The sequence below is a fragment of the Crocuta crocuta genome, unplaced genomic scaffold (genome assembly GCF_008692635.1).
Source record: "Crocuta crocuta isolate KB4526 unplaced genomic scaffold, BGI_CrCroc_1.0 scaffold377, whole genome shotgun sequence".
In the NCBI taxonomy this organism is placed as follows: Eukaryota; Metazoa; Chordata; class Mammalia; order Carnivora; family Hyaenidae; genus Crocuta; species Crocuta crocuta.
In genome coordinates this window covers 1,327,746-1,346,754 of record NW_027528209.1, presented here as the reverse complement: position 1 = coordinate 1,346,754, position 19,009 = coordinate 1,327,746, and the positions used below count along the sequence as shown (strand labels likewise).

General features: G+C 37.6%; 1 protein-coding gene across 1 annotated transcript in view; it reads right to left on the bottom strand.

Moving 5' to 3' along the window:
* Nucleotides 1–8,671: 8,671 nt before the first annotated feature.
* SNX2 (sorting nexin 2) overlaps nt 8,672–19,009 on the bottom strand; it is a 54,930-nt gene continuing 44,592 nt past the window's right edge. The window contains exons 12-15 of the mRNA XM_077753009.1: nt 11,877–12,020; nt 10,603–10,683; nt 10,399–10,470; nt 8,672–8,830 (exon numbers count right to left, since the gene is read on the bottom strand). Of these exons, the coding sequence (XP_077609135.1) occupies nt 8,780–8,830; nt 10,399–10,470; nt 10,603–10,683; nt 11,877–12,020 (348 nt within the window). The 3' untranslated portion in view covers nt 8,672–8,779. The remainder of the gene's footprint in view (nt 8,831–10,398; nt 10,471–10,602; nt 10,684–11,876; nt 12,021–19,009) is intronic.

Genomic DNA, 19,009 nt, shown 5'->3' with positions numbered 1-19,009 from the left:
CAGCATAGAACCGTGAGATCATGACCTGAAGCTGAAGTCAGATGTTTAGCCGTCTGAGCTACCCAGGTGCCGCAAATAATACCGCTTTCTAAAAATCATATGTAAAAAATTAGGGAAATGAGGTATAGAGGGGAACTCTTCACAAGATTCTTTAAGTCTAATATTGTTCTAAACAATAAAGTTTAGTTTTTAAAAAAGAAAGGAAATCATGATTAAATATACTACAACTTGCCATGGTGAACAATATTTGTATAGACATAATTTTGCAACCATTAAATACGGATTTAACCAGAAATTGTAACCTAACTAGACTTGAAGGGGAGTGGGGGCATGAGGGCGCGAGGCAGACAGACGGCAGAGGAGGGGAAATAAGCTCCATAAAGAAGATAAGGAGATGATGTCTAAAACTGAGGACTCAAAAGATAGCAGGACATGCACTTTATTTAGAAATGTGAAGGTGATGTAAAGGGCAGAACAACTAAAAGTAGAAAGAGGTTATCTTTCAGGAAAAGGACTGGGAAACTGAGGACATGTGGGGCATAGAAGCACGCTATTTTGTCGTGTAGCCTTTCTGATGTTAGTTTATTTATTTTCTTCCCACTCAAGTCTATATATATAAAGACTTTATTTATATAAAGTATAAAAATCTCTACACCCAACATGGGATTTGAACTCACAATCCTGAGATCAAGAGTTGCCCACTCCACTGACTGAGGCAGCCAGGTGCCCCCTAAGACTAGTTTAATTTTCAAACTGTATGCAAGTATTAACTGGATGAGATAAACACTACTTTAAAAATCAGAAGACTGAAGTCGATTTTCATCTATTGACAAGCAAAAGCTTTCAATAGGTTGGCAAATCAAAAAGTAAATTTGAGGAACTAACCCGAATCGCACTACTAAAAAGGCCTCGGCAGTTGTTTGCCAGATTGATGGTATTTTTTTTTTAATGCCAATATACTAACAATGAGTGTAATTTTTGAGACTTAGGTTTCCTCCTTTGACCATTCTCTCCTTTCACTTCACCACTGCATCTACATCCTTCTTTTATTTTTTAAATTTTTATTTCAAAAATGGTTTTTAAATGTTTATTCTTGAGAGGGACAGAGCGTAAGCAGAGGAGGGGCAGAGAGAGAGGGAGACACAGAATCCGAACAAGCTCCAGGCTCTGAGCTGTCAGCATAGAACCCAACACAGGGCTTGAACCTATGAACCATGAGAACAGAACCTGAGCCGAAGTCAGCCCCTTGATCGACTGAGCCACCCAGGCACCCCTGTAGTCTTTTAAATTTATTTCAAAATTCGTTTCTCTTTGACTTTCCTTCACACCCACCCACAATCTCTAGTTTTGAATGAATCCAACAATCTGTGGATCCCACTTTCTCGTGGCTGAAGAAATGGGTATTTTCTCTGGTTGGCTTCACTGTAAATTCACGATTCCCAAACTCATTTGTAATGGCTTTTCTTATGCATCTGTAAGTCAGCTTTCTGAACACATGCCATTCTTCCTTGACCTGCGGTCTTCTTCGGCTTTCCTGTGACATCACTCCCTGATGGCCTAATTTCCTGTTACATCAAGAAAAAATCTGCAGTCTCTATTTCCAAATTTACACCACCTTCCTTTCCTTTTTGTTCAGAATAAGCCTCTCTACTTTCTGAGTCTTTTCCACCTACCTGACTTCTTAACTTCCATTTCCACCTTAGATGTTAGTTTTACCCTGGACGTGTCCTTGCCAAACTAATCTCATTCTCTTTGTTCTCTGAGGCTACTTGCGTGAACAATCATGGTTTAAGGAACAGGGCGTGGTCACATGTCTAAATTGATGATGCAATATCTAGTCCTGACTTGTTTTCATATTTTCATGTTAGATGTCCAAAAGTACCTCAGAAACAACATGTTGCAAGGAACTTCACCAGTCCCCAAGCCTACACTCCTACTAATATCAGTTAAGCAACGCAGCAGTATTCACAAGTCATTAAAGCTGGAAATCTGCGGAGTGCCTGGGTGGCTTAGTCGGTTAAGCGTCCGACTTTCGTTTAGGTCATGATCTCACGGTTCGTGGGTTCGAGCCCCGCGTCGGGCTCTGTGCTGACTGCCAGCTCAGAGCCTGGAGCCTGCTTAAGATTCTGTGTCTCCCTCTCTCTCTGACCCTCCCCTGCTCACGCTGTCTCTCTCTCTCCTAGAAATAAATAAAACATTAAAAAAATTTAAAAAAAAAAGCTGGAAATCTGGGCATCATCTTAGACAACTTTCTTGTATTTCTCTGATCTTAATCCATTGCTTCAGTGCTGACACATAGTGGAAACTGAACAAATATGTATCAAATGAAACCTACCCACTTTCATTTCCATAAACTATCTTTTTTAACAATTAAAATTTTTTTTAATGTTTTATTTATTTCTGAGAGAGACAGAGTGAGCAGGGGAGGTCAGAGAGAGAGGGAGATACAGAATCTGAAACAGGCTCCAGGCTCTGAGCTGTCAGCACAGAGCCCGATGAGGGGCTTGAACCCACGAACCATGAGATCATGGCCTGAGCTGAAGTCAGACACTTAATCAACTGAGGCACCCAGACGCCCGTACTATCTCCCTTTCTATTACTGCTGAGTGGTCAGACCCTCCCTGTCACTTGGCTGGCAGACTGCTGCGGCTCGAATCACGATCACCATCTTTTTATTCTCCGTATTTTTTCTCCACTGTTTACTACTTCCCTTAGTCTACGGCATCTTCAAAGTTCTTGGGGGAAATAAATTTCTCTCCCAAAGCAACTGCCACATTTCTATCTCACCCTTCTTTTCCTTTGCTCTAGGCTTCATTCAATGTCTCTAGTGCATTTCCTGACAAGACCTACCTTAAGTGGGGATGGTGCTACACTTCTGTTTGCCGAATACAAACTGATCTTAACCAGAAGCATTCCCCTCCTCCATGCCGGGCCCTCAGCCCCAGGGCTCCAAGAGCATATCCCAGGGGCAGTGTGGAGAGGAAACCCTTCTGGTAAGCCCATTTTGACTCTAGTTAAGCATACACTTTTTGAGCATACTCAAATTCTGGTGAAATAACCCAAAGGCGGGTATTCTTTGCTCAGATGGAGATATTATTCAGAGTAAACACTTATTAGATACATAATAGCTAATATTTATTAAGCACTTGCTATTGTTGAGAAATTCCCATTAATTATCTTAACTCCCTTAAAGAGTACCTGAACAAGTACAAGGACTACGTTCCATTTTACAGGTATGGAAGCGAAGTTTTATGGAAAAATACTATGCTCAAAATCAATGATATAGTTTCTTGAGCCAGGGTTGGAACTGGTGGGCTAGACGCGTAACTATATACATCCTGTGGCTGTAACATACCAGGCTCTACAAGCACTGGCAAGAGCACAGTCATTCCCCCAGGGCCACAGAGACTAGTCACAGCACTGAGACAACTATCAACTGAAATGCAATACAGACAGCAGGAAGTACAATTGGGAAGGCACATGGTATTAGAGTACTAGTGAAAGATCAAGAGAAGTGCCTCGCTTATGTCCAGTTAGGAGTCTAAAAAGGATATTTGGAAGAGAGGGACTTTTAAATTTGGGCTTAAAGAATGGATAGGATATAAACAATTGCAGGTAAAGGCAACAAGGTAGCCTGGACAAAGTTAACAACAGACTCAGGAAGGTTCAGAGCATGCTCACGAGACAGGGGCAGCATTTAAGGCAACGGGAAGGGGGATGTTTGGGACAGGAAGTAGTTTGAGACCAGCTTTTGGATAATTTGGGACTTTATCTGTAGTGCGTAGGGATTCTACTGAGGATTTCTGTGCATGGTACTGTGGTAAGAGTTCTTCTCTAGGAAGACAATTCTAGCCGCAGGCTGGAGGGCTGACAGAGTTGGAGGACTGAAATGATGCGCATTTCAGAGGAGACTTAAGATAGTTCTGGTACCTGGTAACGATATCCTGACCCTGGGAGAGAGAAACGGGAGAAATGAGGAAGGAATCCAATTCAGAAACAGAATCAACTCAAGCTGGTTTTGGCGAAATAACGGTACCTAAAGCAATGGAACTAAAAGCATAAACAGCTTGCCTTATGTCTCAGCTGCAAGAAGGCTGGGCAATATTTTTAGCTGAAACTTAGAAACGAAGTTTGAAAAGTCCCTGTGACGCATGCACACACGTGTTTATGTACACACACTTCTATATATACTGAGAACGTTTGACATAAAGATCTAGAAGATGTAAGGTAAAATCAAGAGATAACTCGAGACTTGACTATGGAAGCAACAAGGCAATTTATTGTTTAGCTTTGTTAAATTTTGTCTGATTTTAGTTTTTACTAAACATACATATAGAATTATAAATTTAAAACAGAACCTTCTTTTTCTCCAAGTACTCCCTTAAAACAGTTTATCCCATTAACTGGCCTTAAGAATAAAAATAATCTGTGTATTAACCAGTGGGCAGCTTCACCTTAGTTGGTTTTATTTACCAAGTTTCCATTTGATCCAGTAAATTAAAAAAAAAAAAAAAACTCTGAAATAATCCGTAAGGAACTTTTTAAAAGGTATGTGACAAAGAGAAAGGAAGATGACCATTTTTAATTTCTTCATGTACGTCAAAAGATTAGACAGCAAGCCACAACTTTCCTGTTTTGTACAGTCTTCTATTCTTAGCTAGTTCTGAATTAATAGTTTGAAGAAATAAATTCTCTGGATCCCAAAGGACTTCCTAGGATTATGTACGTTAATGATTAGAACCGGAATCTTGAAAAGCTCATCACACGTTTTCAAGGAAGAATGTTCACAGATGGTTAAGAGAGGAAAAACAGGAAAAATCAGTACAATCATAAGCATTTAAGCTCGGATCTGCTCATCAGGAAGAGGAAGTTGTTGTCCCAGAAAGTCTCGAGGTCGGCTTCGAAGGGAATACAGTGCTACAATTCAGAGTGGACACTTGGGTATCCACTACTTGCAAAGCACCGTGCTACCAAGTCTTGCACCAAGACAGTACTGCCACAGGCACTGTTCACACCTACAACGTCCAGTATCAGAGCCGCTTGTCACCCGTGACAACGAATCACTTGCAGTGTGGCTAGTGTGAGTGGAGATGTGGTAAGAATGGAAAACACACAAGGGATAGCAGAGGTTTAGTATGAAAAGCGGAATGTAAAATATTGCAATGATCCTTGATATACTGGATTACAAGTTAAAATAACATTTTGACACGAGCTACTGGGTATCTATTTAATTGTATGTTTCTTTTATTCATTAAAATTTGGCTAAAAAAAGCTTCAGATTACTCAGGCGGCTCACATTACATTTTTATTGGCCTCTACTCTGGAGGAGCTCATCCGCAAATTACCATGACCTCCCTCCATAGCAAGGAGTGTAAAAGGCAGGGTAATCAGCAACGATTCACAGCACTCTAGTAATTCCTCTCTTCTTGCTATTTCTGCGTCTGGCCAACCATCTACCTTCATTAGAATCTGCAACCACAGCCTTTACTGTGAGAGTTTTAGCACCGACACTTAGCAGATCTGGATTGTGGATAAGGAAGGGGATGGTGATTCTATTCAAAGTCTGTTTTCAGTGCTTTGAAACAGTGACTAGGTCACGTGGTGAAATATATGCATTTCCGGACTAGTGAATAGGATATGAAAATGCCTCCGAAGTTCCCAAGCCAGTGACTGGACTTCCTCTTCCCAGATGTTATCTTTCTTGGGGAAAAGGATCCTTGAGCAACCTCCAGTCCTCTAAGACATGAGGACTTTTTCTCAGCCTGTCTCTAGTAACTGTTACTGAAATCCTGCTGTCTCCTTGACCTTTATTAATCACATGACCACTCAAAAAGGGAGCCACAAGAAAAGTGAAGTAGCCATAACTTTATAAGTCACAAGCTTTATTTAAGACAGAAAAATGTAAGTCTTTATAACTCCCTTAGACCTCAAGATATGAAGCATTTTCTTTTCTATTCCTCTGATTTCATTCCTTGAGAGAAATACAACTTTGTTAAGAGGCTTCTTTAAATTTAAAAACCGCTTATGAAACAGCATGTAGGAGGAGCCTGTAAAACTTTACTAGATATGGATAATAAAATTAAAAAGGTTAAAGAACAGTAACAATGAAACAAGGGTATTAGGAGGCTAGTGTAAATATATATGTATGTATAAAACAAGCTGAATAGCTGAAAAGAGTTGTCAAAAAATACAGTCAGGAAAACATCTTTTTGTTATAGAAATCCTATTTTTACATACGTTTCTAGTCTTGTTTTAATACAAGGTGATTTTTATTACAATTTAATTTTCTAATAGAATAGTATTTATACCGAGGTTTGGTATTTTAAGCAAACTATTTTATTTTATTCTTAAATGTTTATTTTTGAGAGAGAGAGAGACAGGGGAGCAGTGTGAGCAGGGGAGGGACAGAGAGAGGCAGGGACAGAGGATCCGAAATGGGCTCTGCCCTGACAGCAGAGAGGCCGACGTGGGGTTCGAACTCACCAACTGTGAGCTCATGACCTGAGCCGAAGTCGGACACTTAACCAACTGAGCATTCCAGGTGCCCCTAAGTAAACTATTTTAAAGTGGAAAGGCACTTCAGGAACCAGTCCTATACCCCTGTTTTAAAGATGAATTTTAGATGGTAAGGCCAAAGTCACACAGTTACAAAGTGATAGAAGACTGAACACGTGTATGTTGATTCCAGGTTCAGCCTGACCCATTGTATTATGCTTAGTCCTTATTTGTCTCGTTTAAGGGAAAAAATTAAATTCAGATCTATACAAAAGACTAGTGTTATTAGTACTATTAATGTTTCTGTTCTATTTATCTGGAGTAAAATTATTTTAATAGTATGAATAGGGGAGACAAAGACTGATAGGTGGAGGTGGGCCGAGTGGTGAAGATACCAGAAAGGTTGGTAGCTATCAGAGGCTCACATGATTTACTTGAACTTTCCAAAAGACTCCTTCTCTTTTAGTCAAGACTAATGAGGGGAATGAAGTCTGGAACAGGGCCTGGCTCTGTTACTCTCTTCAGCTTGATCAAGACTGAAAATATTATTTTATTGGGAGGTACTGAATGTTCTAATGAACATACCACAGCTGCATGGATGATACACTAAGTTATTAAGCTACATGTGAACTGTACCTCTGGAAGTAATATATTTGTACTTCCATATGGAAGTATATATCCATATATTATAACTCGGACATAATAACAAGACTTCACTGTAGTCAACCTACTCCCAGTAAGGCGAGATTATGCTGTGTTAATGGGGCAAGATGGCGTCTGATATACACTACTCTGAACTGCTCATTTCTCAGTTTAGAAGTTATCTATCTCCAATAGAAGCTATAGGACAAGTCTTATTTCTGCCGTAGCTTCTCCTTCTTACGAGAGAGTATATTATTTTTGCATCTTCCAGGACTTCTTTTTCCTGTTGGATTCATCAAGTCTTTCCTATTAACCTATTAAGAATCAGGTACTCTGCTGAGTTCTAGGAGTATAAAAATTAGTAATACCTACAGTAGGCTTACACCTTCAGCTAAAACAAAGAGAAGCAAACACATCCTGAGAACACTGAGATGTTAGCTGTGGAAGCAGATATACCCTGAGAACACTCAGAGCTACTAACTGCACCCAGTAAATGGCTAGAGAGGACTCAGTTACCTGTACCACCTCTGTCTCCTCTGGGAGATGCAGGTGGTGAGCTGCTTCTTTAAGAACATGTTAAAAAATGCAAACAACTCCGATGCCGGTCATAGCCTGAACTTCCGTTGGCATCAAGGAGTAGATAACAGCCATCTGAACAGGATATAGAATAGGTAAGAAGGTTGCCAAAGACCAATTCCATTTTACTTCAAAGTAAAATGCTTTATGTTATTCATGGTTATTCACCAAATCACAGGGGATTTTAGTGTGGTACCATTCTTTGTCTGTTATGACAAATGAAAAACAAGGAAAAGGCAAGGAATAAGTTAAATTATGCAAAGTTTAGGACTCAGAAGATGAGCAAAAGCATAGGACTTGTCACAGAAGCACATCAATACATTTTTTTCCCTAATTCCGAAATTGGACACTGGTAATAGGGATGGAGTAAAACAAGCAAAGACAATTATTCATTCTCTGCTTTACTCAAGACAAGAACATACCCCAGAGTAGAATCAAAAGATAAATGTTCTTTGGTTTATGATGATTTCAGGAGAAAACTTAACCTTCATTTAGTCATTTATAACAAAAAGAGTTCAGCCTTTTCTGTCAACTAAAAAAAATTAATGGATCATAACATCACCCATGTACATCTAGAAACAAAATTTTCTTCCCATTGAAAATGCTTTTAAAAGATCTCTAATATGCTTATATACCCAAATAATTTGTTACTAATACTTCACAAGGAATATCATTTTATTACTGTAATCACAAAATCATAATTTCTGTACAGGAATGTGTAAGTGAACATTAATCAATGTGTTGATAATTCACTCCGTAAAGAGGGCAAACGCACTACAGAATGTATTGTAAAGAAAAAAATATGTAAAATTTTCTGGCCTTACTGTGCACTGTTTAGTGCAGGTATTTAAGACACGATAGTGTTCAATTCAGCAAAGTATTGCAGAATGTCATGCCACAGACCATGAGTTCTGAGGGCGTCAGGACATGCAGCTTGTACTGAAATGTCAGANTGTAATTCATAAAATATAGAGTGGTTTATTTAGATGGTTTTAAATGATTTCACTGTGGAATTCAGCATAACTGGAACAAACATCCAAGGTCTTCGTAACAGAAAATCTTCTCGCTAAGCAATGGCTTTGGCTTCAGGTAGGAATGCCTCCCAGTATTTGATCAGCTGTGGATCATAAGCAAAGATATTCTAATTACCTTTTTGTCATTTATCTGCATATATTCCCTACAGCACTTAAAAATGTATATACAAGTAGCTAACAATGACTAACATTTATTAAAGCCTGGTTCTAACTTTTTTTTTTAAAGTTTACTTACTTTTTGAGAGAGAGCACAAGTGGGGGAGGGGCAGAGAGAGAGAGGGAGACACACAATCCAAAGCAGGCTCCAGGCTCTGAGCTGTCAGCACAGAGCCCGATGTGGGGCTCGAACCCACAAACTGGGAGCTGAAGTTGGATGCTTACCTGACTGAGGCACCCAGGAGCCCCTACTAAAGTCTGGTTCTAAATGGGATCACTTACATTTTCCTAACTGAAGTCTGTCAATAGATTTCATGTGTAAATGACTTAAAGTATCAATTACCACTGGCTAATTTCAGTTTTTGATGTAAACAATATAATTTTTAAAATACCTTAAAAGTTAAGATTTTTTTGGCTTACGTGGAATTGTATGCAGAAACAGATTGTTAATGTAAATTAAAATGAGACTACCTTAATTAATAAAACTGCAATAAACTTTTCCAATATGAAGTGGTAACATCCTGATCAGAGGGTATTCATTTTATGTTAGCCAAAAAGAATGGGGGAAAAAAAAGGAGCAAGAAAAGAAACCACCAGCGAGGAAAGAAAGGGATGTGCAATCTCTTTTGAAACTGGAAGGATTAGCTGCCAGTGTTTCTTTAATAGTCCACAGAATTAACCAAAGTGTAAATATACTGAAGTTATTTTTAAAATGATTCCATTAAAAACAAGTTCATGTAAATTGTCATATTTAAAAAATCTAACTTGGTGAATTAAGAATTTAAAGACTAAATATAATTTGAAGATATGATGTCATCACTCAATTAAAAAACATTCTATTATGTATTACATAATCAAGCTTCTAATCTATATATTTTAAAACTGGAGAAAGAAATCCTTTTATTCAAGCCATTAAATAATTTGATTATTCACATTTATACTAGAGAATATAGGGGGGAAAAACTACTATTTTCTTATTATAGAATTTAACTAAAACCCATGGTCTTTGGTCTCTGGTGAAGGAGACGAATGCCACCTGTGACACACAATCATGACAAACCACACACAAAATAAAACAGAGACCAAAATAACACCCCCCACCCTTAAATCCGCTAGTGTCTCCGTGGAGGCCTGTGATGGAAGAGGGTTTACTGTAAGGATGTACCAAACAGCCGTGACCACAAGGGGAGTCAAGCTAGGAAGACAGGACAAGGGAAAGGCTGTGCAGCGAGGGTCTCATCACCTAACGCTGGGAAGAGGGCATCTCGTCCGGTGATGGCGAGCAGAGGCACAGAGGACATGAGGCTTTCCAATTTAACCACCGGTAACTCTGTCCTCTGCGATCATTAAGTTTCTCTACCCCGCTTCTTGTCCCTCCTTTCACGGACATTTAAAACCTCCTTTCACAGACATGTTTAAAGTGAAAAAGTTTACCAACGTAAGTCTGAGAAGAAGTTTATAAGTTACAAAATAAGTTATTATAAAATGAGCTTACCTGTTGCTGTGTTTGTACTAATGATTCTAAGTACTTGATAATAACAGTTTTAAAATCTTTCACTCGTTCTTTCTGTAGTGCAATACATGAAGAAGAAGTCCATTAGTTATAAAACTAAATTTGACTTTACTACAAAATAATAGCAAAAAAAAAAAAAAAGAAATGACCACATTGTTGGGACAAGTGTAAAATCATTATACTCGCCTCAAATCTTCCCACTTCTTTTCGAATTGTTTTAGAAATTTGTTCAAAATCTCTTTCTCCTTGTTGTACCTTTGCCTCCCACTAATGAAAACAAACAAAAATGCACAAATTTATAAGTCTTGTCAGGAAAAAATTATAAAACTAGCTCATTTAATATAAGGTCTATAAACCCTGAGGAAGCTCACTACTGGCAAAGCCCGTTTCAGGGTCATTCAAACTTACATCTAACTTCTGAGAGAAGAAACACCTATCAGCTTAATTTTCTTTAATATTTCACTGTCACATTTACTCAAGATAAGGATATTTTAGTACTTAATCAATGACAATCTCCATAGCTTGATTATATATAACTAAGATAGATGAAAGCATTTTGAGTATAAAATTCACTATGAAATGATTCAACAGTGCTCTTTTTGATATCATCAACTATTCCATAATATATCAAAATTATTCTGCCAAGTTCAAGAATGTGTATTCTTCACAATTTATATGCCCATGGAAATACTTCAAATTAAGAAAAGTATACGACAAACATTTAAAAAACATTTTTTAATAGTAAAATGTTCAGATTAAAAAAAAAAGTGTGGAATTACGGTCTACTGAAGACCTACTGGTCAACATTAAATTCAGTACAAAAACAACGAAACATGTGATCAGTGACCAATGAAACAGCTAAAATAAAATAACTGAAGACTTTAGCAATGAAATGGTATTTCCCCACTACGTAACCAAAACAGTGGTACATACTCTTCAGAGAGCAGGTACATTTACTTTTAATAATATAAAGGTTGTCCTACCTCTTCAATTTCCTTATTGAAGCATGGCAAAAAAAGTGTATAAATTATAATAAACTTATACAAATTTACTAAAATATTATATATAGTACATATATATGGGGAATAATGTTGCTTGCAAAGCTAAATATGGGGCAAGTTTATGCTCTAAAACTACTTTTAGACATAAAATAAGTAATTATCTGAAATCAAATTAACCATCTCAAAAGCAATGTGTTAATTATTAATGAAAGGTTAATTTAATTCTTTCCTTGTGTACTTCTTTATCCACTCCATAATAATTGTGTGTAAGTAACAAAGGGCGCTGGAGATTTTAATGATGTTCAAAATGGTAAAGTAATTCTAACACAGTTCATAAAATTATGGAGAAATGGCTAGTGTTGAATGGTTCAGAAAAAAATTTATGAAAAATTATGCATATATGAATGACTCATGGAAAATTTGAGTAAAGTGATAAATAAAGCACTTTATATTAATCACCTCTCTTATTTCATTTTTAGCTTGCTGTATTTTATCTGGTTTGTTAGCAACCATCATTTTTGCTTCAGTTTCACGTTTTTTGAGCAAAGTAATTTGAGCATCTTCCCATTTCTGCCAGCACTTCATTCGATGGTCAAACACACCCTGTAAGTGAACGACATAAAGCTATTAAATGAGAGTTAACACTGAAATACTTTCATAATACTTGAAATTCAGTAGTACTGAAAACAATAAAAACAAGTATTTTAAATGTCATTCTCATATGCTAAGATAATGAAAATAGACATGCCAATAAAAAATAAAATTTCTGTATTCCTTTCTTTAAAAGCAAAAACAAGTCCCTGTGATTAGGTGAAACAGAAGAGCTCTGAGTAAATAAATAGAAACTACATACAGCGATGCATTTCACTAGCCATTCAGGTTTTAAATTTGGCTTGTAATAAGTTTCTAACAGACTTTTTTGAGGAAAGATTTCTTTAATGGAAAAAGGCTGGTATCATATCTACCCTGTAAGTTTTCCTACTAAAAAATATCAAAAGCAGGGGTGCCTGGGTGGCTTAGTCGGTTAAGCGTCCGACTTTTGCTTAGGTCATGATCTCGCGGTTCGTGGGTTCGAGCCCCGCGTCGGGCTCTGTGCTGACTGCCAGCTCAGAGCCTGGAGCCTGTTTCAGTCTGTGACTCCCTCTCTCTCTGACCCTCCCCTGCTCACGCTGTCTCTCTCTCTCTCCTAGAAATAAATAAAAATATTTTTTAAAAAATATCAAAAGCAGATATAAGTGTTGGAAATAGGCCTGAAATTGAAAAAAAAAAAAAGAGAAATTGAGAAAAAATAAAATAAAAAAAAATGTTCCATACGACAACAGGAAGTAAAAATGTGGAAAAGATGACCCACAGCAAATAAAGGCAAAGCAATTAAAAAGTAAAGGTATAACAACAACAACAAAAGAGACAGTCCTCCACAAGATGAACAGGGAAAATGAATGTGTGTGATACACAAGCACACACACACACATCAGGCAGGCAGGACCAAATGAAAACCAGACCAAGAGATGGTAACAGACCAAGTCAACCAATCTGCTATTCTATCAAGGAGTTTGGCAAAGTAAGAGCAAGTGGATGGAAGAAAGAAATATGAACATCAGAGAGTAATTAGAATCTCATGAAAACACATGAAGGATAGGATGGACAGGATGGGAGACTGTAATAATAAATCCTTCTCTCATTTGATGTTGGGGATGCATTTGTATTACTTTAGAACTAACTGAACAGATGAAGCCAGTGTTAATACACTGGGTGAACCAGAAAGCACTAAACCAGAGTTATTTTCATTATCCCCAATAAAGAACTTTTTGGATCAAGAAATAGTAAATAAATCCATGTCCGTATAGGGACTTGCTGAAGAGAAAAGTATAGAGATAATACATCATAAAAATATAGGATCTGGAACAAATCAAATTTGGATTCAAATACTAGCTTGGTCACTGTATGATCCTGGGTAAATTAATTTCCATAAGCCATAGATTCCCCAGATATAGAAGGAAGAAAAAGAGATCTATGTTAGTGGACTGGAAATAAAATGAAATCTAGGTAGCACAGTGACTAACCGAGCAGATATTTAAGAATTAGCAGGTACTATTACCAATTACTTCTAAAAACCACATACAAATAAATTAGAACTCCTAGATTTATACTAAAAGTACAAATAACAACAACATAGTAACATGGGAAAAAACCATAGTTGGACTGCATTTATATCACCACGTATTTCAAAAATGTGGGCAACAGCATCAAAAAAAAAACCCTCCAAATTAACTAAAAACCAAAGTGTTTTTTCCCCAAATACCCTGCATGTTTCAAATTAACCAGGACAAAAGATATCCTAAGGAAACTGATAAGTCAAAGCATCTTATTTCAGGTATTTAAATCCACTTTGTTCAGTTTAAAAAAAAAATTTTTTTTAACACATATTTATTTTTGAGAGAGCATGAGCAGGGGAGGGGCAGAAAAAGGAGGAGACAGAGAATCCAAACAGGCTCCAGGCTCTGGCTGTCAGCACAGAGCCCAACTCAGGGCTTGAATCCATGAACTGTGAGATCGTGACCTGATCTGAAGTCGGATGCTCAATCAACTGAGCCACCCAGGTGCCACCACTTTGTTACTTTTTGTCATCTCACATAATTTCTCTTTTCATATTACTGAGTAAATCTTACTGTCTCCTTTGCTTTAAAATAAATTTTTTTTTCATGTTTAATTTTTGAGAGAGAGAGAGCACACAAGTGGGGCAGGGGCAGAGATAGGCTCTGAATGTGGGGCTCAAACCTGCGAACCTGAGCGTTAAGTCGGATGCTCAACTGACTAAGCCACTCAGGTATCTCATCTGCTTTTCTTATAGCTAAAAGACATTGTCCTTAAGACTCTATTTTATTTTAAATGTTTATTTGCGAGAGAGCACGCGTGTGCACACACAAGAGGGGGGAGGGGCAGAGAGAGAAAGAGAGACAGAGAGAGAGAGACAGAGAGAGAGAGAGAAAGCCCAAGCAGGCCCTGTGCTATCAGCGTGGAGCTCACCCAGGGCTTGACACCAGAACTGTAAGATAATGACCTGAAACAAAATCAAGAGTCAGGCACTCAACCAAGTGAGCTACCCAGGTATCTCAAGGCATTTATTATAACTTAATTTTGCTTCAGCCAAATTGGGTGAAAAACAATAAAAACAATATGTTTACCATAAGGAGATACAGAAAGCCACCATTTAAAACAAACAATACTTGCCCCTTACTCACCCCCTACACATAACACCGAAACTTAAGCTTTTATTTCTAGTCTTTAGCGCAAGAGGGCCACATCAGCTCCTCATTTATAAACTCCTCTATTTAGTAACAATTTGATCGTTAAAATATGTATGAATACATGGCAAAAGCTAAACAAAATGCCCTTCAATTTCAACACTTGCTTAAGTTCTCAATATATATAAACTGGCGAGATAGTAATTTAAACTAAATTAATCCCTGCCCAATTTATTATCTCCTAAGACTCCAGAACCATCATGTTTATTGTGGCACAGATATAGCTCTAAAATATAGTTAAAACTATTGAAGCAGGTTTATAATCAGAAAGAAAAAATTAATCTCAGCTCTACAGAGCAATAACTTTTCATTTGTCTTCCTACCCTTATAATCGAAAAAGAAAAAAGGGACCAAAACCACACTTGATATTCTAGAAATGCTACCTTAAAAATCATTTAGGGGCGCCTGGGTTGCTCAGTTGAGCATCCAACTTCAGCTCAGATTATGATCTCACACCTCAAGAGTTCAAGCCCCGTGTTAGGCTCTATGCTGACAGCCCAGAGCCTGGAGCCTGGTTCAGATTCTGTCTCTGTCTCTATCTCTCTGCCCCTTCCCGCTCATACATTGTCTGTCTGTCTCTCTCTCTAATATAAGTAAAGAATAAAAAAGTAAGAAAATATCAATTAGATTACAACTTAATGCTTGTCCTGGATGTCTAGAAGCTAGTCTGCCCCGGGAGAACCAGCTTCTCCTGGGAGACAGATGATACTCATGATCCACTCTGGACCTCCACCCCTCTGCCAATTTATGTTATATATCTGTGTGCAAATGGGTCTAGGTCAGACAAGACCACAGTTGTGGAACACTTTTCCTGGCCTACCATGACACTACAATTTTAATTTTAATTTTTGAAATTAAAATTTTTTTAGTTTTATGCTTCATGCCCAGCACAGGGCTTAAACTCATGACCCTGAGATCAAGACCTGAGCTGACATCAAGAGTCAGATGCTCAACTGACGAAGCCACCCACGCACTCCTAGTTTTAATTTTATTTATTATCACATTCTAATTCAGTGATTCTGAAAGTATGCCTCTCAGCTTCCTGGAGTCCTCAAAGGATGCTGATTACTCACAGCCACAAAATGAAGCTTTTCAACTCTTTAGGGAACCCATCTAGTGGGTTTAAAAGGTATTTATATAGTTTATAAGTTGACATTCTCTATGAGGATTCTTCATGAAGAATTCTAGTGCAAAGCATACTGAAAGCCACGTCTTCACTGACCCTACTTCAGGGGTTCACAGGCAGCCAATACATGAGAATGCATGCAACAAGTCCAATGCTTAACATGTGTTAGGTAAGAGTACTGGCCAAACTGTGGAGTCCTACAGGTGAGAGGCCATGCCCTGTGCAAAGGGGAAAGCAGGAGTTTCCTGGATACATGACCAGGCTTAGGTAATACTGGAGATGGATGGGCTTAGTTCCTTCCCCACTTCAGCTCTATACTCTAATTCTCCAAGTACTTTTAGCTTCAAAATTATCATCAGAAAAGTATTTTCAATATGGATGAAAACAAAGGGCTGGTAGTATTAAATAGCTATTAGAAATACAGAAAACAAAAAACAAAATAAAACGGCACAGGACATGAAGAGTTCACATATATACAAAAAGACATGGAAATGGCTTAACATTTGTCATGAGGCTTAAATTCATAGTGACTAAAGAAATGAAAACTTATACCAAAAAACACCTTCATTTTGGGGGAGGGAGAAGGAACTCATAACATGATGGGAGTAGAAGAAGTATAATCTCTTAGGACAGTGATAGGAGAATATTTACTGAAATTTAAAATTCACATACCCTTTGGCCAAGCAACTCTATCTACTTCTAGGAAGTTTATGTCCAAAGAGTAATTTTCAAAAAACTTGATATTTACAACTAGACTGAGGCTATCTAATAGACTACAAAGCAAACCTTAAAAAGAATGTAACATAACTACAGAGGCTAACATGAACCCTTGTCCAAAATGGAGGGGGTGAAAAAAGCAGGCAAGGAACAGTGCATATAGTATGCTCCTTCTGCAAAAACGAAGAGATGTAGGGAGGAATGAAGAAAGACAAGAAGAGAAAGGAAGGAGGGAATAAAAAAGAAAATTAGCATCATACACACACATAGCTAATTCTGTAAAGACATATAAGAATGTAACAGCATTTGAGGAACGAGACTAGTGGCAATGGGTAGAGAAGAACATGACCTTTTTTTAAAAAAAATTTTTTTTATTATTTATTTTTGAGAGAGCGAGTAAGTGAGCGAGCGAGCAGGAGAGGAGCAGAGAGAGGAGACACAGAATCCAAAGTAGTCTCCAGTAGAGCTCCAGGCTCCAAGCTATGAGCACAGAGCCCGACACAGGGCTTGAACCCAGGAACTACGAGATCATGACGTGAACCAAGCCAAAGTCGGACGCTTAACTGACAGAGCCACCCAGGCATTCCTGAACTTGACCTTTTTGGGTTGTTAGATTTATTACATCCATGGAACATGTTTTCAAATACAAATAAATCAGTTTAAAACAAAAACCAAACCAAACATAAAGACCAGAAAATTCCCTCTCAATCTATTCCATAATTTCTCAACTCTTTGGTGAAGCTGACCTGGGCTAGGTTTCAACAGAAAACACAAAGCCAATGTGAAAGAGCTTAATTTACTTCAAGATATAACTTAAGCATAGCTCTTTAACTTTCTTTTAGTCAATGAATCAGTAATTCAGTTCTTCTCAAAGTCTGTTTCATTTACGTAAAATGATATTAAGTGGAAAAGAACTCCTGTTCTTATGAATTTATAAATCTCGGGATTAAATAAAATTAAGTGTTTTATTTTATTTTTTACTCCTAGACAGTTATGAGCATTTTAATGCTCTCTCAATCTGTAAGACAGGGAACTGTACAAATTATCTCCCAAACTCCACTGATTGTGGTATATCTTTTGGTGTCAATGTTATCCGGCAAAACATGAACTTAAATGAATTTCAGAAAATGTACAAATACAGCAGGAAACTGAGGCTGCACAGGGCCAGCCCAGGTGAGGGCTCAGAGAGTGAACTCCTGGGTGAGCGCTTCTCAGCAGGCACTCCTTCTTACAGACCCTACCCGGCTTCCCTTTTTGGATCCACAGGTATTCTGAAAGGTGCTCTACTTTTTTACAGCAGCCCTCATGCTAGTGCGAGTTCTGGAACGAGGTGAGAATGGATGGAGAAAAACAGGAACCATTATGTCTGAAATGGATTTCTGCATATCACAAGGTGCCCATATACAATTAAGTATAATCTAATAACTATTACCCATATTAATTTAAATAACTGAAAAGCAAAATTAACCACCAGGAATATAAAGACTAATGCCCAAGAGTCAATACAAACAAAACTGTTAATGTTACCAATCCCAAGATAGCACCATTCTTTAGAGCTAAGAACTCTCTGGCAATGATTGTCATCATTAGCTTGAGAAGAGGATCATAAATAAATATGCAGTGTATCAATGATCTGACGATACATTAATACTAAAATGATCACAGACTTTAACTGAAAAAATGTTGCATAAGAAAGCAAGGAACAAGGTCTCATTAACTTTCTGTCTGAATTCAAAGTAAAAGATAAATTCCTAGTTCCTCGACACTATGACAATTATATGCTCATATAAATAATCAAATGACACCGTAAGGTCTTAAATACCTTTTGAAACAGAGGATAGATGACTTCACTTTGATTTAACTACTGTAAAAAACTAATTTTCATTAGTTGACTCGATTACTTTCCCAACTATTCAGAAACTTCACTGTTCATCCTTAAACATTGCCACAAGATAACACACTTTATTATCTAATCTAGTCCCATGTCAGCTATAAATATGTAGTGACTACACATTTCAATGTATGCAAAGAATGTTTGCTTCTAGTTCAAGATGAATGCTGAAAGCCACCACTGAATATATTTATGCCACAATCCGCTCTGGTTTTGTTCTGCTTCCTGTTATACCTTTACTAATGATAACAGAGTCCGTGGCTAGTTTTAGTTCAAGCTAGAATGAACAAATAAATGCTATCAGCTAGTTGCAAGCTTGTATATGTAAGTATGTAAGTAAATGTGTACTGGGGCTTTACCTTATTTCGCATTTCTTACACCTCTTAAAAACATCAGGTTTATCTACCATATTGTCCAAGTCATAGTGGGAGAAAATATTGGGCTACAAATCATCACCTTGAAGTCAAAATGTCCTGGCAGAATACAGAACTTGCACACTTAAATCCATGCTGAATAGATAACCAAATTCTTCTTAAAAGCAAACCACTGAAGT